The 22804-nt window shown below is 46.5% G+C and overlaps 1 protein-coding gene across 2 annotated transcripts in view; it reads right to left on the bottom strand.

Moving 5' to 3' along the window:
* LOC144116082 (multidrug resistance-associated protein 1-like) overlaps nucleotides 1-22804 on the bottom strand; it is a 207216-nt gene that overhangs the window by 89371 nt on the left and 95041 nt on the right. For both annotated transcript variants that reach the window (XM_077650741.1, XM_077650740.1), the window contains 3 exons: nucleotides 18400-18562; nucleotides 14333-14590; nucleotides 12779-12982 (listed from right to left, as the gene is read on the bottom strand). In XM_077650741.1, the coding sequence (XP_077506867.1) occupies nucleotides 12779-12982; nucleotides 14333-14590; nucleotides 18400-18562 (625 nt within the window). The remainder of the gene's footprint in view (nucleotides 1-12778; nucleotides 12983-14332; nucleotides 14591-18399; nucleotides 18563-22804) is intronic.

Below are 22804 nucleotides of genomic sequence, written 5' to 3' on the forward strand. Positions count from 1 at the left end.
ACTTTGAGCACACTTTTGTGTATAGACAGTCTGGACGATGAATAGACAAATTGAATTATCTATTCGAAGGCACTAGAGCGAATAAAAATTTATAGAAGTCTATAAACAATTTTATAATGCTTCCGAACAGCCTGCTTGAAAACAACAGGCAAAAACCACGAATGCTGTGTACACTGGGTGCGAAACGCATAGTTTTCTATTTGCAATTATTATTATTCTTTGTTGTAACCCTTACGACTCGATTAATTTGGTTCAAAGATTTTGATGCCTACTTAGATATATATGGCGTTACAGAAGTAGAAATTCTTGGCGATCTATGATTGCCCTACCGCATTGGCTCAGTGGCTCTGGCGTTACGCTGTTGAAAGAAAGATCACAATACGGAATTTCATCAGCGGAGGCCACTTGGAGATGAAGGCAGGTTGCAAAAACAATCGCTTTTTCGTATCACTACGTACTCTTCGTCCCGCGTGGACCACCGTTTCAAAGTTGGCGTTCCAAGCTGCAGGACTCTTTTTTTCTGATTCATTTGTTCTAAAGACTAGCACGCACTGGAACCACCTTCCCGCCTCCGTTGTGTCCATCAATGCACCTGATGCTTTCAAGTCTGCTGTGTACAATCACCTTAATTATTCTGCCTTTTACGCATGTATTTTTTAGTCACCCACTCCTACCCGCAACTCGGATCATCCCTGATAGTAATCAAAAGGCATATAATGGGCTGTGCGATTTCAGTGGACGTTTAGGAACCCCAGGAAATGAAAACCTGGAGCGATGCACACCACATTTAGCGCAATCCAGCTTCGTGATTTAAACCACACATAAAATAACCTATCATTGAAAGAAAATAAGCAAATGACGCGGTTAAAGGGAGGTATATGGGAGACGCCTTTGGCCTGCAGTGATGATGCATATCATGCACCAATACATGTCCTCCAATATACAGCTTACTCGTAGCTCGTGACTTCTAATGGTGTCAATGATGGGGAGATGGCTTTTCGAATTGGCTGTTTAACGCCGCCGTCTTTTGCATCTCGAAGGAAGAGTATGACGCGGGAAGTACCCGAGCTCGCGCCTGAAGTCACCGCGTAATCATGAAAGCTTTAGACAATGGGCACCTACTCTCCGCTACCGCACCATTTCAACGAGGTGCCATTTTCGGTTGCATTGACGTAGGGTATAGAAATGTAGGCGCTTTATCTTCTATGGCCTGAGGCGCACGAGCGGAGTTGCAAAGCGGAAGTTTGTTCGACGGCATCCCGGTGAAGCTGAAGCTACTGGGTTCGCACCTCGCCGGATGTTTCTTCGTGCCCACGTTTCTTGAAGGAAGGAGCAGTAGGAAAACAGGCTTCGACATATTTTTAGCATAGGAAAGTTGAGGTAGCCTCAAAGTAAGCGTTAGCAGTCTGCGTGACGCCGGCGCCAGCACACGCTGCACACAAAGCCTGATGGCAAGACCAGTGCGGAAAGGTGCGCAATCGGAGGGGCATACATTTTCGAAGATGCACTAAACACGAGTAGGCAAGAAAAGGAACGACGCGACGCAAGCGCTTAAATTCCAGACACTAAAAATCTTATGAAACGATAACAGTATGTTACCTCGCTGCGAAAACTGGCATAAGCTTTAGACTGCTAACGTTCCTGTAGAGGAATATTTGCTTTCCCCACGTGGGCGTTACGCAGAATAAATAACTTATTCATTCTACTCGGTGCGAGTTAGTACCAACATTGCGTTTCATACAATGACAAAGCGTACTGATGAACAAATGAAGTCATACCGGAAATTCTATAGCTAAAGTGACATTCTGCAGTTCCTCTGTTGTCAGTCGAACCGGCTTATTGCCGATGTGATCGATGCGACCGCGAGCGGGTGACCGGCGGGCGGTGGCAGGATAATACAGAAGTATGCCCATGCCCCTCTTTTGCGGGTACGGCTTTAGCTCCTGCACACTCTATTTAAGAGCATTCATACGTAGAAGACGCTGCGTTTTGTCGCGCGACGGGAAGATGTCCCATGTTCCTTCAAACCTGTTCACATTGCATGCTTGTGACACAAATTACCGTTTTTAGAGCAATAAAATGACATAACGCAATGTTTTGTAGAACAGTGAGGTCACTAATTATTTTAAGGGCTTTCTGTACCTAAGAAAAGCGGCAGAAGGAGATAAGACAGGACCGCCGGCGATACAGTCGGAAGCTGGTTAACGAACGCTGAGTGTCTTTTAGCTGCTGTCTGAGTAACAGACGCCCTTATTCATGCCGACATGCATCAGCCACCTTACTGGCACGCGTCCGTTCTGTTTGTATTTGGACTTGAAAGGGACTGTTTGTCACAGGAAATGCGTTGATGACTTATGGCTGAACGGTAAAGGCGTGCGAAAGGTGTGGGTGCAGCTATTCAGGGTGTGCACTAAGAAAGCATTCGCCAAACCGAATGTTTGCGTTCCTTCATAACGCACAATTGATATGCCCGGCTGTTCACTGCGCACTATCTGCATGTAGGCACTGCAGCGGTTGTCTAAATGGCGTTGGCAATCCTGTGCCTGAATAATAGCGATTTAAAGGCAGTCTGTGGCTGTAATAAATTTGAGCGGTTTCCCTTTATACAGCCTTTCATCTGCTTGCTTGCAAACCTCTCCAAAGGAGGTCAGCTAGCTCCTCACCCCTTTCGTTACCGAAGACGAGCTGGGCTCGAACCACGCAGTTTGTGCAGCTCCCCGTGAAGACAACCTCGACACATCGTCACTCGCGCATGTTCCAATTCCTTAGCGAAGACGAGCCTGGGTGTCCTAGATTTTAGAATATACGCCGGCTTCAGCATATGATATTTCAGAAAAAAAAGCAAGCTCGGTAGGCCGGCAAATCGGACAGAAAATAATCTGAATGCTAAAACAGACAACTAGATATGGGTGACCTGCAATGCAGTTTGGCGATACCCGTGTCTCCATCTAGTGGTATGAGCGCTGAGTCAAGAGTGAATTAGAGCTTACTTCTCCATCTTAAATGGTCTCTTTGGAGTCCAGTGAAACATCATCTGCCACAGATCCGAAGCGGCATCAGAATAAGCGCCGGCACTGTTGCCTAACAGACACAGTCGCGGAGAGGACACAGGCGAGAAAAGATTGCTGCCCGTAGAGACGGTGGGAAAATTCACCGGACTTTAAGGCCGCTGTACGATCGTTTAGGTGTTTAACCTTAGGCAGATGCGCCTTCTGCAACGGCTTTGACAAAGACTTTGGATTTTCGGTAGATGTGCAAGATTTGTTTTACTCTGCACCTCAAGACCAGCTTTTGTTGGCTGTAAAGGAATGCATAGAAGCAAACGGCGACGTGTCTTTCCAGAATTCTTCAGGACTGTCGGTTGATATTTTTTTCGCTCTATTACAATTTTACCTAAGTGCTACTTTTGTACATTTTGACAACCTGCCTTATTTTGCAGTTCAACGGTGTGTACACAGGGTCCTGCGTGGCCCCTATCCTTTGCGATATATTTTGAACAAAGGTTGATCAATCTTTAGATACTCTTCTATAGAGGAGGAGTGGTTTTAAAGGTTTTTAGGCATGTGGCGATTTTTCAGTGCTCTTAAAAAAAGCAGACGTCATTCACCTACTCCTCTGCAGTAGGCGAAGTTTTAAATGCTTTGGACAAACATGGTCTTCGGCTCGCTTTTACGCATGAACTACCCGACACTAATGTTTTACAGTTTTCAGATTTGAAAATAACCTTCCTGGAAAAACGCCTGCTAAGGCTATTACCCGCGTGCAAAAAAGATCTTTTGCCTTTTGATTCTAAGCATTCCAAGACTGTAAAAAGAGCAATAGCGTCGCATTGCCTGGAGCCCTCTCTCAAGAAATCGTGCCCGCATCATTTGCGAGATAGCTTTCACAATCAGATGAGCCAACTTTCGGTGGCTGGGTTCCCCTGCTCTGTGTTGGTTGCTGTTTGCGAGACCCTCCTTCAAAAACTTAAACACGGAACCCGAAGAAATACCGGAGAAGATCGTTTCAGGACACAGAAGCCGCTAGTTGTGCCTTATGTACACAAGACCTCGTACAACTTGAGGAAAGTGGCCAACAGGTACGGCGTGGGTGTCGTTGTTTCGGCTCCCAACAAGCTGGAAAAGTTGTGCCCCGAATCTTCAACTGCAGGAAGCAGGGTTGCCAGATAAAGCACGGCACTGTTTATCAAGTGTTCCGTAGGAGTGGTCTACGCTATCCCCTTAACTTGTGGGAAGTGTTACGTTGGTCAGACTGGCCGCTGCATCAACGAGCGTTTGGGGGACCAGCCCGAAATTTGTCGGACTTAAAAGATAAGTACGCTCATTTGGTTTGCGCACGTAATGAGCTGCGACGGGTGCGAGGCGTGTTTGTAAGAGACGAAAATTCTTGGCAAGAGCATAGATAAGACTGCGCGTATGAGCCTGGAGGCTTTCTACATAAATAAATTTGGCTGTAGGTGCATCAGTACTCCTTCTTTATCTCTTTTTGCCTCAGAGTTTAACTTTTTAGTTTCAGTTATGCGATTTTTCTTTTTCTTGTGTGATTTTTGGCTGCCTGCCCGTTTCTGCGAAGCGATGTTGCTTTGGTTCATCTCCTCCTCCTTGTTGCCCTTCTCTCCCCTCGAAGATTCACCGTATATAAGCTGCATCCTGGCTTCAATAAAAATTCAGTTGTGAGTAAAATAGCACTTGTGTCGCGTCGTCGTTCGTCCTTGTGGTTTGCATGGTTTTGGCGCTAGGTTTTCTTTAATTCAAGTATGCACCAACTAGCCCAAAAAGAGGTGTTAGTGCAACGGGTAAGTTGGCACGAAGTGCTTTTGCGTGTTGACGTGTTTAGTGACTCGATGGAGTAGTGTATATCTGCGTTTCGCTCGTCTACACTCGCATTAGAGCACGCGTAATGTAAACACAGCGTTTTCCTCAAAGTATTAGGATTGACCGGTGCAGTAACCAGTCTCGGGATGTGTGTGTGTGTGGGGGGGGGGGGTAGCGGTAATCATCATCATCATCAGCTCGACTACGCCCACTGCAGAGCAAATACCTCTCTCATGTTTCTCCAAATAAAGTGCCCTTTGCCACCTGCGGCCACCGTATCCTCGCAGGCTTCTTAATATAATCCGCCCACCTGACTTTCTGCCGCCCCCTGCTACATTTGCCTTCTCTTGGACACGGTTAAAGAATGCAACGCGAAAATAAAAGGACAAACGAAGGAGTAAACAGGACTGGCGCTCCCCTGTCCACTTCTTCACCTGTCCACATAACTTTTGGGTGGGTGTTTTCTTGTTTGTACTGATGCATAAGGCATTGTTATGCATGGATTACCACCTGCTTTTCTCTTACGACGGCAAAATAATTTATATTCACATTTCTTTCCCGTGATGTATAGGTTTTGGTTTCAGCAGCCCAATAAGGACTGTGACGTCAACGTGTGCTTACAGGTCACGTGAGATATGAAAAAAACAAATATAATCGCTGCTTCCACATTTGTTGTCATTTCGGCTCTTGAGGAAAGCTGCCTTCAGTACTGAAGTAAATAAAAACGATTATATGGACGTTTTTCTATACCTCACATGACAAAAAAGCACTCTTTAACGGCACAGCCATCGCTCGGCGGTTGAAACCAAAACCGAAACAGCAGGACAAAAGAATTCGATTACAAATTATTTATGGGTCGTAGACGATTATCACACGGTGATTCATACGTAGTAGTGTCTTCGGCATCATTATAGAAAAAAATGACACCAAAATTACGCGTTCTACTACTTGAACTTTACACCTATCATTTATATTCAATAGCTCGCTGCGTTGTCCTTAACTTAAGCTGAACCCTCCACGTTTCTGCCCCATAGGCGAGTTCCGCCAAGTTACAGCTGTTGTATACTTCTGTATTGAGGGATATTGGTAAACTTCCACTCATGATCTGCGAGAACCTGCCATATGCGCTCCACCCCATTCTTATTCTAGTTATTTCCCACTCATGAGCCGGATCAGCGGTCACTACCTGCCATAAGTAGACGCACTTACTTGCCATTTCCACACCTCGATACCAATTATGAACTGCTGCTCCCTTGCGAGACTGCCAATACCTGTTGTTTCTCGAACAACAATGTGGTAGTTGCGGTGCACGAAGCGGGACGAGCGGTCAAGCACAACGACGAGTCCATGGCTGCCTATGCGTCTCTTTCCTGGTCGGCAACTTCATACCCTTAAAGCAGTTCAGTACGTTCCACGGCGATAATGCATCTGGTTTTTTTTATGTCGACTAAAGACTTTGATCTTCGCTAAAACCAGGGACTAGATGATGACTAGTTATTAAGCAATAATACATAGATTTATTTGCTAAGGTATGTGCGGTTTATTTTCTTCTATCACGTTTATATAGCGAAATCCAAGGCGTCAGGTGTGCAGCGAGTTGTCGGAAAATCAATCAATCAATCAATCAATCAATACATCAATCAATCAATCAATCAATCAATCAATCAATCATTTTGCATGTTCCTCCCGACCCGGAGTTTAATGCCTTGGCAGCTGCCACATCGTCCTCCCCAAGCAACTCACAACGATGCCGCTTCCCGCGTCCGCCACCGTTGCTAAAGGCGGGCTATAAGACAGTCTTCAGGCCCCGCTCGGGCCTCAACTTTGCCACCCAAGTCGTTCACACCGCAGCCCGCGGCCTGGCCGCGGCGTGTGGTCTCACGTCCTGCACTTTTATTTGCAGGCGGCATGTCACCTCAGCTACCGTTCCAATGCGCTGGCCATCAGCACGCCGTAGGCGCCCATCACGAGCCAAAACCAGCGCTTGACTTAGCTGTACACAGTGGTAAGGGCCACACAGTTCTAGCGTGTGTAGCTGCCCTTGATGACTGTTGTAAAGAGGTCATACACGGCTTTCATGATGGCATCACCCCCTCTCCCCAAGATTGGCTCCAATATCTCCGCATTCCGGGATATCAAATCCTTAATGTTCGCCGCCTCGGAACTTCCAACACCACTTTAGTTACGCTCACGGGCCGTCGTGTCACATGCTACATGTACTTCGGTTTCGAGACCCACTGCAGGCCCTTTCGTTCCCTGCAGCAGGTGTGCACGATCTGCCGACAACGCGATGACCGTCGAGACAAGTGCCCAGGCCTAAAGACCCCGCTGTATTCGCTATGCAGCCCCGATAACAACCACGAACATCAGCAATATGAGCCACGCTGTGTTCTTTGCGATGGTGAACATCCGACCGGCTCCCCCGCCTGCAGAAGAATGGCGGTTTGACCTAGTTGGATGTAGTTCATCTTGAAAACAAATACCAGCGCACAAGGACGAATGGGAAAGAAGAAGGTTAGACACTACAAGCGCTGTCTCGCAACTAAGCATTCTTGTCCTTGAACACTCATACCGCGTATATTGAGGCCGATGTAGCCGGGTTAGAAAGGTGTCCGACGAAAAAATAGAGGCCGATAAAAATAAAACCTGTTGCAGATGAATGGCGATTTGGGCTAATTGGACGTAGTTTATCTTTAAAATAAAAATCAACGCACACAGACAGAGGACAAAGAAAATAGGTGGACACTTTTGACCTGACACTTTTCTTGGTCTGACACCTGTCTAACCCGGCAACATTGGCCTCACTTCACGCGGTATCCGTGTGCCGGGACAATAAAGCTCAGCGGCGAGACAGTGTCTAGCCTTCTTTGTCCTTCGCCCGTGAGCGCGGGTTTTTGTTTTCAAGATGAACCCATACCTGCACGCGCCTATGCGCCGCCCGGTACTGCTGGGCCTACTCGGCCTCTACGTCTCCAATTAGTTCGTCAGAGGCGCAAGCACTTGTGACACACAGCCCTCCTGTTTCCTCCCCTGCCCAACTACAGGGCACTCAGCCCATCCGTCCTCAGGTCTCCCTAACTCCTACTACTCAAAAAAGTCGCTCTCAGGCCCGCTAGTCGCCGACCTCTCGCTACACGCCTCGCTCTACTCAGAGAGCTGCTCTACCTCGTCAGGACCCGCCCTCCATTTGTCGTATCTTGGGGCAGCTCCTGCACTCACACCAGCTTCCTCTTCGACGCCCCACCTCTCCAAGCTCCAGACCGAACTCGACGACCTCTGCCATGTCGTGTCCGACCTTGCGAACCATGCGGCCGAAATACGTCGCGATATTCAAAGCCCTCTTACGCCATCCTTCCCACCGCCGCCTGTCACGCCTTTCATGGAGCCGTGGAGCCTGGATTACTCCTGGTCACCGAAACGCTCACTCATGGCTAACAGGAGCTCTCCGCCAACTTGACCTAGCTGCAGCATCTAGTTGCTTCCTCCCACACCACGAATCAGGCTCTGGCAGAACGCCACACGCGTCTGGGTTTCTCCCTACCTCGGCTGCCAGCCGCAACCACCAGAGTTATGAATCGCGTGGCGGCCCTGCCCCGTAACCTTTCTCGCCCAGCCCACCGCTCCGACCGAAAGCCTTTGACGGTCTTGAAATGGAACTGTTGAGGCTATCATCGCAAACTCGCCTGCCTGCTACAGCTTATGACCACTGCTTTGCCTCCGTCAGCCATCATCGCCCTTCAGGAACCCTGCTGTTAGCCTCTCCTCCCCGGATATGCGTGTTGCATGTCTTCAGGTCCCAGCCGCTCTGGAGTGCATATGGGCAAACAAATTGCGCGCGTGACTCACGCCATCAACGGAACCACCCCCTACCATATCCTGCTGGAACTGATCCCGCCATCTAGACAGATTCCTAGTGTATTTGTGCTCGCATTGAACAGCCCTCCTGGTTCCAGCTCTGAACCTTTCTGTTGCGACTTTTATCACGCCTCTCGCCTCGCACGCCGCACTCTCCTCTTAGCGGTCTGTGACTTTAACGGGGCCCACCATGCATGGGGCTATATCCGGCCCACGGCAAATGGCACGCCACTCAACACGCTGATACAATCGCGTAGCTTCTCCTAGCTCACTGATCCCTGGTAAGGACTTTCTGGTCAGCAGGCACTTTGCCTTCCGAGTAGCGCCACGCCGACGTTACTTTCATGCCGAAACCCGGCGAACTACTCGACCTGTATAAGCTCGCCCTATCTCTTTTACCTCGCACATTGGTAAGCTCCTTTAATATGCCATTCTGGGACGTCTCTAACCACATCCTGACTCGCGCTCTTTCCTCCCACATACTCAATACTGCTTCCGTAGGCATCTTTTCACAAACGATGCCCTCCTCCAACTTTGTCACAATATTCTCGAACACCTCACCCCATCATTCACAAGGAGATCCTGGCACTTGATCTCCATGCCGCCTTTGACAGCGTCTCGCACGTCACTATCTAATGCGGTCTAGCTTCTACTTAATGTGGCCCCCGTACGATCGCGTATATGCCTTCCTCGTTGACCGCACCGCTACAGTCGGCCACGGAAAACTTCGGTCCCCGCCCTTCCCCCTACTCGTCCGCTGCACCACACAGGATGCTGTCTTATTCCGCTCCTTTTGATTATCTCCGCTCATCATCTATTATCTTATCTTATTACCTTATATTATCTTATTATCTCATCTTATCTTATTATCTTATCTTATTTTATTATCTTATTTCAACAATTTTATCTTATTATCTTATCTTATTTTATTATCTTATTTCAACATCTCGGCTCCTTTTGCCGGTCTCCCGGCAGTCCTCTCCGACATCCCTGACCTTCCGCAAGTGATTTACGCGGATGATATCACTCTTTGGTCAAACGCCGGTTTGGCGGGCCACATTCAATCCAGCCTACAGGGCGGCCTCGACACCATCACATCCTACGCAGCCTCCTGCGGCGTGACCCTTTCCCCGTCTAAATTCCAACTCCTTGTGCGCGGCCAGTCCGTACCCCTGCCACCCCCACCTGCATAGTTCTGTTCCTCCATGGCACCACTATTCCAACAGTCACTTCGCTTCGCGGCTTATGCCTCCACCTCCAAGCTGACGGACGTGGCGGTTTCTCTAAAAACGGCCTTCCTGCACAGGTCATGCAGCTTTTCGGCCTTGTTTGCAGTATCCTTACATCGTCGTGCGGGCCTCGCGAAAGCCCGCGCTCTGCGCTTCGTCCAAGTGCTCTTACTGAACCACTTCCAGGGTGTTGTCCCTTACCTAGTCCTTACTCTTTCACACCACGGCAGAGTCGATACCTTAATTCGCCGAATCTACAAGAGTCAGGCCTACCACCGACCACCCCTAGCTTGCCACTTCTTGCACTCGGCCTTCATAACAGTTCGAATGAGGTGGTCAAAGGCCATACCCACGCGCAACTACAAAGCCTGATTTTGTCCCCCTCCGGTCGGGCCCTCCTGGGCTGCCTCGACATTCATCAACTGTTCGTTCACTCCCTACAACCAAACTCTCTGCCTAGGTCAGTCCAAACTTTCTCTAAAATAAATCCGATCCCACGCCATATGCACCCTACTCTCCACTATGCCCGCAGCTCCACCTGGGCGGACTATCTCCGGCGCCGCTATGGCTGGTCCTCGTCCGCCCTCTGCGTAGACGCAACCATATATGCATCGCTTCCTGCATTCACGACATTCGTGGTTGACCACACGGCTCGTCTTCCCACGGAAGCCTCGCTCCGTACCCTCAGCTCTCAGCCGGCATTAGAGTTGGCATCGTTCTGGCTGTCACTAGAGTCACTAAATCTCTAGCTGTCACTATCCCCAGCCCCTCCGTAACCCACCTTGTTTATATCGACCCGGCCTCCCCCTGACGCGGGTACCGCGACCTAGTTGTTAAGCACACCGCTGCTACTCTCCTTCGACATCTCCCCACCCGCGCACCGCCGACCACGCTCGTGTGGACCCCGGGACACGAAGTGCTGGGTGGCCGTAAAGAGGCGCATGTCTGGGCGGAGTAGCGCTTTTTACTACTGAGCTGATGCGCCGCCGGTTTCGCCAGGTGCGTCTCCGAAAGCTTTCACCCCAGTACTCCCTGGGTACCGAGACATCCTCGCCTGCTGCCGCCCGACTCGCAGCGCTTTTGCCCCGCCTCTCGGCGCCTCTCACTTGCCCAGGCGGTCTCTCTTCGTATGCTCCAAGGACATTACCCTGCCTCTCTCGTCTCCAGCGATTTTACCTAGCCTGCTATTGCCATTGATGCCCACTCCTTGGGCTCTAGCAGCCTTTTAGCACAAAGCCTTTGCCTGTCAAGATATTAAAATGGCCCTCGTACCAAAGCAGACGGGAAGAGCGTTCTGTGCGCACCCGAAATGGAGGGCTAGCTTCTGCTCGTTCACCGGGCTGAAGCAGCGTGGAGGGCTGTTGGGGCCTTAGACTGAGGGCCCTACTCGCTGTCCCGCAACATCTACCCCAACCGCTTAAGTAATACGTGTTTGTTGTTGTTGCGACTGCAGGAAGAATGAAAAGTGCACTTGGCCTGCCCACAGGCTCAAGCGGCACCACAATCGCTGCCCCGTGCGGGCAATAGGAGAGTTGAAAGAGATATGATAGGAAAGATTCAAAGAAAGGAATGGTTCTCACACACATGACATCCCCCACTTTTTCCTCCACATTTTTCGTTTGGGGTTGGGAAGGTAACACTTTTGGGCTTCAGGCTGAGCGTACAGGAGAGTCTGACGGTTGAAAACCGTCAGCTTTGCGACCTTGGAAATTAGGTGTGCGCGACTAATTAGGTAAAGACGGTTGAGCACCACTTTCCGCAATACCCACACGTCGCGGCCTCCTCCATCCGGTCTGAGGGAGACGAAACGAAAAGCACTCGAAAAGAAACCAGGAATAGGCGCGAAGACAATGGTGTAACGCTTTGCGAGTACAAGGCCAACGCAACCTTTTAGCGTGCCATACCAGCTCTTTTGCAGGACTCATTTCTTCCAACAACTTTTCTTGATAACAACTCGCGAAAATGAACTTTCCGGGTGATCAATTCAAGCGCAGGAAGGTACGTCCGAAAGAGAGGCATAACGAAGCCGAACTGTCCCAAACGTTTTGAGTGAAGCCACACTTTTTGTTACGTTTTCGTTAATTTATTCTAGTGTTTTATGCCTAACTGAAGGTCAGTATCTTGCTTTTTCTGCCTCGTATGTTCCTTGTAGCATGAAAGGGAGAGAAAAAGGTCGGTACTTTTCGTTCATCCTTCGAGAAAACAGTTTTGGAAGTAAAGGGTTAATGGAGTACAGACACGTAACTTTGGTGGCATGTTTTCTTCTCTACAATAAGGCGGAAGACACTACTGCGTAAGAATCGCCACGTGATATTAACGTAAGACGGCAAAATAATTTATAATCGATTGTTTTCTGTCGGGCTGTTTCGGTTTCAAAAGCCGAATGATAGCTGTAACGTCAAAGAGTGCTATTGTGTAACGTGAGGCATTAAGAAACGTCATATAATCGCTGCTTCATAGTTTTAATTTACTGCAGTGCTGAACTCAGGCTTCCTCAAGAGTCGGGATGACAACGGGTGTGGAAGCAGCGATTATATTGCAGTTTTTCATGTCTCACGCGACCTTTAAGTACACGTTGACGTCACAGTCCTCATTAGACTGTTGAAACCGAAACCGAAACAGCGCGAGAAACAAATGCGATTATAAATTATTTAGTGGTCGTACGAGAATACCAGTGGTTATGTATGTATAGTAATGCCTTACGCATCATTATAAACAAGAAACCACGCCCGCAAAATTTAGGTGTCTATACTACTTTAAGTAACCCCAGATACTTAAGGAAGAAGAGCCAATGCAATTAGCGTAACCGCTAATCTTTCCCTCTCCTCCCAGCTTTCCTTGAGCGAAACTGAGTAACAAGCAAGGTGTTAGTGTACACACCACAGAGCTTGAAGCCGTGTAGACAGAATCGAGCACACCGTCCAGCAGGTTAGCCTTGAACAGCCAGGAGAGTTCGACAGCGCGCAACCGCTGCACGGTATCCTGCAGTGCCGCTTCCCAGGCGTACATTTTCACTGTCCGGATGCAGGCGAACAGGTCAGACAGACTCTTGATGCGCTCCTCGCGAGCCTGCATCTGCGATTGCTGCGTAAAAAGACGTAAACCGCGCGAGTGGTCTGGTCACGGTGATGATTAAACGAAATTCTTTAATAAGGTAACGCATTTTTTCTATAACTCGCGGTGGTACATTATGCTCTCGACTTTCCCATGAGAACCTAAGATCTTTCAGAGCTGTATTATATTCGCTACACTACGCCTCAAAATTTGGTGCTCGGAAAATTACGCGGAGATAAAGGAGTGACAAAGAAATAAGCAGATGGGTCCAGATTCAAGCAATGAGGCATAAGGCCACGACGTTACGACGCGTATTTTGGCACTCAAAGCAGGCACTCTCGCTGAACGTTCAATAGCAAACGTGTCATATAGGATTTCTGTTGTCCTGATAGCCCGGATCTGCGCCCTTAGCTTCCCGCACATCAGTAAGACGCTACGAACGAACGCTTCAATGAAAAAGAACCTGCCGTAATAACGTGAAATGCATAAAATCAACTTTGGACACCAAAGCGAACGCAATTGTGTGTCGTAAAAGGCGATCGAATTTCAGCGCGTTTTCTTGAATAAATACCCAGATGCGCAATTTCAGAGTGCCTAGAAGATTGATGCTTGCTTTTACGTGTTAAGGCCTTCATGCGTCTACGAACGAATAGTTATAAGACAAAAAAAGGTATGCAAGTTGTATGAATGAACTGCTGCTACTCAATGCGCTGGGGCTCATTTAGGTGGTTGAAGGCACACTGAGATTTACAACTTTCCTGACATTGACTGCCCCTTCATGTTTTAGCACTGAAGAGTACATCGGCACCTGAAGCTTAAGTCAGGAATCGTTGTGTTCGCCTCGGCCGAGAGAATATTATCCAAATGATGAACGTACTCCGCGGCTGATACAAAGCAAGACTCAGATTACTCATATACCCAAAATGTTTCGAGAACACATGGTTGCGTCATTTTTAATCTTTTTTTTAACAGCACAACAGTTCCTGGTTCTGACTTGGTCCATTTTAAACCCTATGTTTAAAGTGGCTCTCGGAAGAAACTTCAGGAACCAATCTGGCATATTCTCGAAAAGCAATTTACATTTCTACACATTTCGTTAGCCGCGCCAGTCTATATCAATACTTTCCGCTTGTAACATCTACAGGTGAACCTCTTCGACGACAGGAAAAATTACCCTAACGGCTTCAAGTTGCTACAGGAATGAGTGAAAGAGCTTGTTAATGGAGCTGTGTGCATGCCATTAGAGAAATAATGCGTTTAATATATTTTATTTCCCCAATAGAAGTTGTATCGTCTCTTAGGTATTGATATTTTTAAGAAAACACTATATAACTTAGACCGACCACATTCTTTGTATAAGTTAATACTTCGTGCTCTCACCCAGAACTTCTTTTGGAATCTGAATGCGCAAAAGGGCATTATGAACACGACCAGTATCCATGCTGTGCAGCAGAGCGTGGGCAGTGTCCCCGCCCTCTGCGCCAGGAGCCAGAGGAGGACTGGCAGGGTGATGAGGCCGCCCACGGGCATGGGAAAGACCATCATGCTCAGCGCCAGTGTGCCGCAGTCGACTGCCAAGAGGGACACGATGGAACCGGTGGGGTACGTGCCCCTCAAGGTTGCGGGCATCTGGACGGCCTGAGAAGAGCGCAGAGGACCGCAGTCATGAATTTCAAAACATGTCCGGTAAATGTATGCAAGCAGCTCCACCCGCTTACTGGGCGTTGTTCACGGGAAGTTGCCTACAGAAAACGCAAGCTCACCACACGCTTGCACTCACTACTGATGCTTCATTTGTGCATTCATTTTCTTTTAAACTTCGTTTTCTAGACGGACACGCATGCGCAAAAACCAAGAGTCTTTCCTCGTGTTTTTCTTTGCAGGAAAAAGGCATTACAATCACCAAAATTACCAATATACTGGCAAAGAAAAATCACAAAAGCACTTCTGAAGAATCTGTGATGAAAATAACTTTGACACGGACCGTTGTAAATGTGCCCCTGCTGACAAATTCTATTGTTCAGTTCTTTTTATTCCTGTTCACAACGTTTATCTTTCTGCGGAATACCCAACTTCTTTTGGTTCGCTGGCTTTGAGGTTGCATCGCTGCGCCTAACTTTAACTAGAAGAATGGTGATGGTTATCCCCCCAAAAAACAAGCTTATATTTTTGAAAGAAAATGTGCTTAAATAAAACAACTAACCTTCATTAATTTTGCAAACTGTTGCATGTCAGGTCTTCATAAAAAAGAGTTTGCAAAGGCCACTTGTTTAAAGGCAGAAGGGTTTGGATATCATATCCGCAGCACTGCAAACAAGCAGTAAGTGTAAACGGTTTACTTTCTGAAACACTATGCATATGTAACGGTGTTTCGCGAGGCAGTATATTAGGTCCATTTCCTCGTAACATTTATATTAATGACATCGTCCACGTTTCACCAGAAGTAAAGTTGACTATTTACGCAGACGACACAAGCCTTTTTCTAACGGGAGACAACACTGACAGTTAAGTAGATTTAGCCAATCACACACTAGCAAAGCTTGACACTTGGACTAAAAAAATTAATTACAGTTAAGCATTTCTATAACGAAAGCCATCGTGTTCAGAGCTAAGAATAAACAAGTTCATTTAGCCAAGAACATTTTCTTTAGGTCCGTTTCTTTAGAAGTTGTACAGTCATTTAAAACATTAGGTGTTATCTTCAAAGAAAGGATGTCTTGTCTTGGGATGACCACATTGTCAGTCTTGTTGCAAAACTGTCACAAGTTATCGGTATTGTCTACCGAAATGGGCATGCACTACCATGTAATGTCAAAATTACAACATATCGATCTCTACTTCATTGTGACCTAAATTACGGCATTTTAACGTAGGGCTCGACAACACAGGAGAACCTGAGAAAACTGTATGTATCGCAAAAAAGCTTATTACGCATAGTTGAACGTGTACCGCTATTACAACACACTAGCCAGTTTCGTTGAACTATAAAACCGTTCCAGTAATAAAGCTGCCAGACTACACCCTTAGTCGCGCTTACAAACGAGAAGTCTACTAACACATGCTTTCTTCGAACACTGACTAACCTACAATAACGAGAACAAGCATACCAAACCCGCAACCGAGATCCCTGGAGAGTTAACACATACAGAACGACGTATGGTTTTCACACGCTAGAGGAAAATAGATTGCCCCGCTTGATTAACAGTTTGTCGCATGCAAATATTTATCCTCCAGAGTCGTCACGTCAAGACTTACTTTACACTTACTTTCTTAAATACAGCATATCATTGAGAATACGGTGCTTTATTGCAGAAAAAGTGTGGCATTCGTTTTTAACAAATGTGTGCATTTTTTTGTCCATTCCTTGACATATGCTTCTTTTTTGTTTTACTCCTTGTTTATTTCTTTTACCTGTGTTCAAAAACATTCATTGTATTCTTTTAGTATTGTATATTCTTTAATCTGTGGTACTATTGTTAATAATGTTTGCACTCTGCTGTTTGTATTTACATCTTGATATTGGTCTCCCGCCTTGCCATGGCCAAGGGTCAAGGGGGGGACTTGGGACTCTGTCAAGCTGCTTTACGACAGCTTTTACTGCAAGACCCTTCCATCATGTAGAAAATGATGGAAAATAAAGAGATTAATATTATTATTATTATTATAGCTGTTAGCGCGGTTGCCCAAAATTTGCTTTCGAAACGGAAATCTGATGTACAAGTACGACTGAAGCAAAAAATAGCATTTGAGAGAGTAGGCACAAGATATAAGAAAGAAAAAGCCTTTGGCCACCGCGAATTCAGAGAAAGTCATTCTTAAACATGAGAAAGTTTTACAACGCTCAATCATCCCACTGCTGTTTTTGTCCCGCAAAGTCAGCCAAAACAGTGAAAATTGAGTTTGAATTTGAATGAATTTGAATGAGTGAAAATTAAACGGAGGATTTACTGCTAGATGTAAATTCTGCCGCCTGCACAGAAAAAAGGGATTGCTTACCGCTATCATTATCCCGCGGCGAATATTACATTCACCGCAGCAGCCATTTCATGAACAGCCGGTTAAAGGACCACGACTGAAATGGGCGCCAAAGGCATTTGGTAAAGCAGTGCCATGCATGCGAAGGCCTGCCACAGGCTGAACTTTTTCCTGTCATATATTATTATGAAGGAACGCGGCAAGAATAACCCTTGAAAATGATTGAACTGCTCGGTTTGGCTCTGGCTACATGAGTTTTCTGTCGGTAGTGTTGTTGGGAAATAAAAATAGTTTTAGACGTCAAATTTTTTCCGAACCATTCAGGCCAGTCCACTGGGCATCGCCCAAAAATTTCACCGCAGAAGATATAGAAATCGAAGTGGGAAAGAACGTAACTTTTCTCCGAATATTATAATGGAACAAGTGAAACACTGTGTTCGAGTAGGTTGGGATAGACAGCAGCACAGCGCAGAAAGCGCTGCCGACCTGGTGGTTTAGATCGTTCGGATATAGGCGCAACGCAACTTTGTGCGGCCTAACGCGTCCCAACGATTGAAAAAAAGCGGGAGAACGCTGCTCTAATCGTACGTATTAGGAGCCCGTGACAGTGTGAAATAATGCGGCTAGCATTATCTATGACTCCACCCTAAAGGTGCTTTTCGGTTCTGCAGACCGTTTAATATTGACACATATCGTCAGCGACGACATGAGACGTATGTTTAAATCAATCAATCAATCAATCAATCAATCAATCAATCAATCAAAGCGATGCTGGGAGCGTGATAAAAAAAGACGCCAAAGTTGGCTTGACAGGGAACACGCTCCCTGGTGTAACGGGGCAATATCAAAGCGGCACCAGATCATTCTTTTTTTTGCATTTTATTCACTTCGTTTTGGTTGTGCGAGTACAAGGGGATCGCTAGAGGAATAATAAACAGTTTAAAGTAGCACTTGCCCACCGTCTTGTCCTAGGGCTTTGAGCGGTGCCTGCGTTACGAACGAACTAGGCCTGCAGAAAATAGGGCTTAACGAAAAATATTTAAGCCTGCACACTTGGCAATTCTGCCGAGATGTACGTGAATCTGCACAGCTTTTTTTTACTTTGAAATATATTCAATGAGCCCTGCACGATGAGTGGAACCTGTTCAAGATACGGTGCAAAATACTCAACGTGAACGCTGTGTTTTGAGCTTGCCTGGGGGCATCTTTATGAAAAGTTAGGCGAGCCGGTGAAAAGCTATAAAAATGTATGCACGAAAGATAAGTGCAGACGAAACCCGCATCGACTTCACTTCCACAGGCATTCCACGCTTGGGCACCTCACCTGAGAATTCGTAAGCCTCTGTTTAAAGACAAGTATACGAAACACTGCAGGGTCGAAACCGTACAACCATACTTCTGTGAACAGTCTTAACGCTTTGGCGAAGAGAAATGACTAGCATAAAGCAAAATATTGAGTCCCACCCTCGCACCTTGCGGAAGATGGCCCCCTGCAGCATGGCGCGCATGCGGCATCCGAACACGATGAGCAGGTCCATGTTGTAGACCGATATGAGGTACTCGGCTGCGCTGACGGCCACCAGCAGGATGGCGGCCGCAGTCATGTCGCCCCTGGTGGAGCCCACCATGAGCAGCCTGCACGAACGCACAAGTGAAAAACGGTACAGGTTACCTCTGTTTCACGTCTGCCAGTGAACGCCCAGACATACGGTGGAAAAGCGGGCAACTTGCAGGATGCGGGCATGTGCTATGAAAACGCTCTGCAGGGACTTCCCAAGGCCACCAGGTAGCATCCCAAGCTCAAAGGAGGATACGAATAGAACGCTGGTTTTTCGGCTAGCAAGGACCTAAGTACTGCGACTTCAAAGTGGCATAAAGTACGCATTTCGGTCTCAACGAGTAGCAGTCCGCCTAATGCTCACTACTGTATAATGAGTGGTACACGTCTGTACCTGTATTCATGATGGAAAAACTGCACAGAAAATACGACGACCAAAGAAAGGGGACACACACGAGCGCTTTCTCACAACTGAATTTTATTCACAAGGCTACAGACTATATCGTGCGACCACCAACTATGCATCAATAATTAGCCCAGTACTATGTTTTCTTGAAGTAGAGAATATATGTTGTGGATACATGCAAAAAAAAACAGAAGAGAAGAAAGGTGGAGGTAAAAATTTAAGTGACGATGAATTGAGGAAAAAGCGTCTGAAAAATACATAAAACAACGTGTATGGATGAATTATTACTTGACAACTGATTCATGGCAAGCAATCTTTTTTTTTGCCAAGGCAATATATGCGTCACTTGCACAGTTGTCCCATCCTTTCACGATATGGCAAGCTTCGATAATTTCTCTTGGCAGCTGATAACGTGCTTTAAAAAGCACAAAAATCTTATCAAAAGGGGGCGGCATTTACAGGTGCAGGATGTAGAGGTCCTCGGAAATGTGCTTTGTAGCGACCACAGAATGGTAAGGCCTTGAATTAGCCTAGACATGAAGAGGGAACGTAAGCAATTAATGAAGCGGAAGCCAATTAGCCTGTTAGCGGTAAGGGGGAAAGAACAGGAATTCAGGGTATCGCTGCACAGCAGATATTTGGCTTTAAATGAGAAAGACGATCTTAATGCCGAGTAGAAGTAGGCAGTAGGATTGGTATACGACAGCATACCAGGAAGTTATATGGCACGAGACGCAAGATCTGATTAAGAAGCGCCAAAGCATGAAATCGTCTAACCCTACGGACATAATAGAAATTGTAGAGCTACCAAAGTTAATAAGCTCAATGTAGCCGACATAAGGAAGTTAAATATTGAGAGAATCGAGCACGATATAAACAGTGGAGGCAGCCTAAAAGCAGTGAAGAGGAAACTAGGTATACGTAAAAGCCAGATGTATGCGTTGAAAGGCAAAGAGGACATTGTAATTAGCAATATAGATAAGATAGCTAAAGCAGCCGAACAGTTTTACAGAAATCTATACAGTAGCCAATGCAATCAGAATGTTAATGAGAGAGGCAGTAAAACACAGCAGTGGGAAATTTTGCAATTAACGAAAGAGGAAGTAATGAAAGCCTTAGGAGCAATGAAAATGAGAAAAGCAGCTGGCGAGGATAAGGTAACAGCAGATCTGTTGGAGGACCGAGGGGAGATCGTCCTAGAAAAGCTAATCACCCTGAATACGCAATGCCTTATGAGCTCTAGCGTTCTAGAAGCTTGGAAGAACGCTAACATTATCTTGATCCATAAGAAAGGGAACGTCAAGGACTTGAAAAATTGCAGACTGATTAGCCTACCGTCCGTTGCCTACATGATATCAACTAAGGTAATGCTACTAGAGTGAGGGACAACCTCAGATTTGAACCAACCAAATAATCAAGAAGGTTTTCGTAAAGGTTACCCAACAATAAACCATAATCACACTGCCAATCAGGTAATGAAGAAATCCGCAGAATATAACTGACGCCGATATAAAGTCTTCATTGATTATGAGAAAGGACTTGACTAAGTTGGAACCTAAGCAGTCATGCAGGCATTGCAGAATAAGATTGCAGAGGAGTCTTATGTGAAAATGCTGGATTATATAACTACTGTACAGCTACCGTTGTCCTCCATAAAGTAAGCAATAAAATTCTCATAAGGAAGGGTGTCAGGCAGAGCGACACAATCTCGCCGCTGCAATTCACCCCCTGTTTACAGGAGGTGTTTCGAAGCCTGGATTTGGAACAGTTCGGAATAAAAATTAATGAAGAATATCTAAGTAATTTGCGATTCGCTGATGACATTGCCTTGCTGAGTCACTCAGCAGATGAACTGCAAAGCAGGATCAATGAGTTAGACATGCAGAGAAGAACGTTTGGTCTAAAAATGAACACAGTGAAAACCAAAGTAATGTTCAGCACCCTAGCAATGGAACAGCAGTTCCCAATTGGCAGCGAGGGGCTGGAAGTGGTAAAGGAATACGTCTACTTAGGGCAGGTAGTGACAGCTGATCCGGATCATGCGAGGAAAATAACTAGAAGGATAAAAATGGGGTGGAGCGCATATGGCAGGTTCTCTCAGATCATGAATAGCAGTTTACCAACATACCCGAAGAGAAAAATGCACAACAGCTGTATCTGACCGGTACTCACCTAGGGGGCAGAAACGTGGAGGATAAAGAAAAGGTTTCAGCTTAAGTTAAGGGCAACGCAACGAACCATGGAAAGAAAAATGATAGGTGTAACGTTAACAGACCGGAAGTGGGCGAAGTGGGTGAGGGAACAAACGCCGGTTAATGACATGCTGGTCGGAAGCAAGAGGAAAAAACGGGCTTGGGCAGGACATGTGATGCGAAGGCAAGACAACCGCTGGTTCGTAAGGGTATCGCAGTGGATTTCAAGAGAAGGAAAGAGTAGCAGGGCGGAGGCAGAAGGTTAGGAGGGCGGATGATATTAAGAAGTTTGCGGGGATACGATGACTTCAGCTTTAATTGAAGATGCACTGGAGAAGCCTTTGCCCTGCAGTGGGCGTAGTCAGGCTGCTGCTGATGATGATGAAGAAAAACGGGAGTGGTAGAGTGACAAGATGAAAAGTAAACAGTGCGTATGTTTAAGAAATCGCGTAGATCGCCTGAAGACGCTTAAAACTGTAGCACTGGCTAATTATTCGAAGGAAAAGGAATGAAATTTCCTTCTTAGCTTTATTATTATTTTACTTTCGAAGACATCTCCAATTGCAATTATTCCATTTGAATGATTTCTTCACGGCCTGGAAATTGAAATTGGTTGTTGGGGAAACGAAATGGCGGAATAACTGTGTCACATCTCGGCGGACACCTGAACCGTGCCGTAAGGGAAGGGATAAAGGAGGGAGTGAAAGAAGTAAGGAAAAAAGAGGCACCGTAGTGGAGGGCTCCGTAATAATTTCGATCACTCGAGGGTCTTTAACGGGCACTGGCATCTCACAGCACACGGGCGACTTTGCACTTTACCTGCATCGAAACGCGACCGCCGCGGTCGGGTTCGAGCCCGGGTGCTCCGGATCAGTAGCCGAGCGCTCTAACCACTGAGCAACCGCGGTGGGTAATAATTGCCTCCTTTTTCATTTGAGTGCTTCCTGGACGACGTAATAATTATTCACGGTGAGGACTCGCGGGCTTGTTTTCTCACGGGTATGCATTTTTTATTGTTATCAGTGATTGTCATCATCAGACCGGCTATGTTCACTGAAAAGCAAAAGCCTTAATCATTTATATCTAGTTAACTCTGTCCTCCATGCTGCGCGAACCTACCATCGAAAATATGCTACTTCAGACTGCAAACCTGCTTTACTAAAATTAGCTCAGCATGCGCAATAGAGCATGCCTACTATTCCTGCGTACTTTGCAGAAGTTGAAAATGAAAACTGTGCACTCACACTGAAAAAAGTGTGGGCTTAGGCACGGACGAAAGCGCTAAACCTTATTTTCGCTCTATTTCGTTGTTAAAGCTTCGACTTCGACTCTAATGGACATCCCTTGTCATCTAGTTGCCCTGCTCCAATGTCAGTCAAGTCCATTTATTGCGAAACAATTTCGTCATTGATTTGGGGTAGCGGAGATGTAAGCAGTATTATTTCGTCGGAGTTGTGTTAGCTTTTAAAATAGTACTTATACTTAGAAACAGCGCGGAAGAAACGCGGACACCACGAAGAAACGACACACACGAGCGCTGGCTCACTGTTGTGAGTCAGCGCTCGTGTGTGTGGTTTCTTCGTGGTGTACGCGTTTCTTTGCGCTGTTGCTAAGTGCTATGCATTACCAACTAGCCCGGAACCTTGCTCTTCTGTTGTTTTGAAAATAGTTTGGTAAAAACGCGAGGTACTATCTCTTTTGCTTAAATTTGAGTTACATCC

The sequence above is a fragment of the Amblyomma americanum genome, chromosome 1 (genome assembly GCF_052857255.1).
Source record: "Amblyomma americanum isolate KBUSLIRL-KWMA chromosome 1, ASM5285725v1, whole genome shotgun sequence".
Taxonomy (NCBI): domain Eukaryota; kingdom Metazoa; phylum Arthropoda; class Arachnida; order Ixodida; family Ixodidae; genus Amblyomma; species Amblyomma americanum.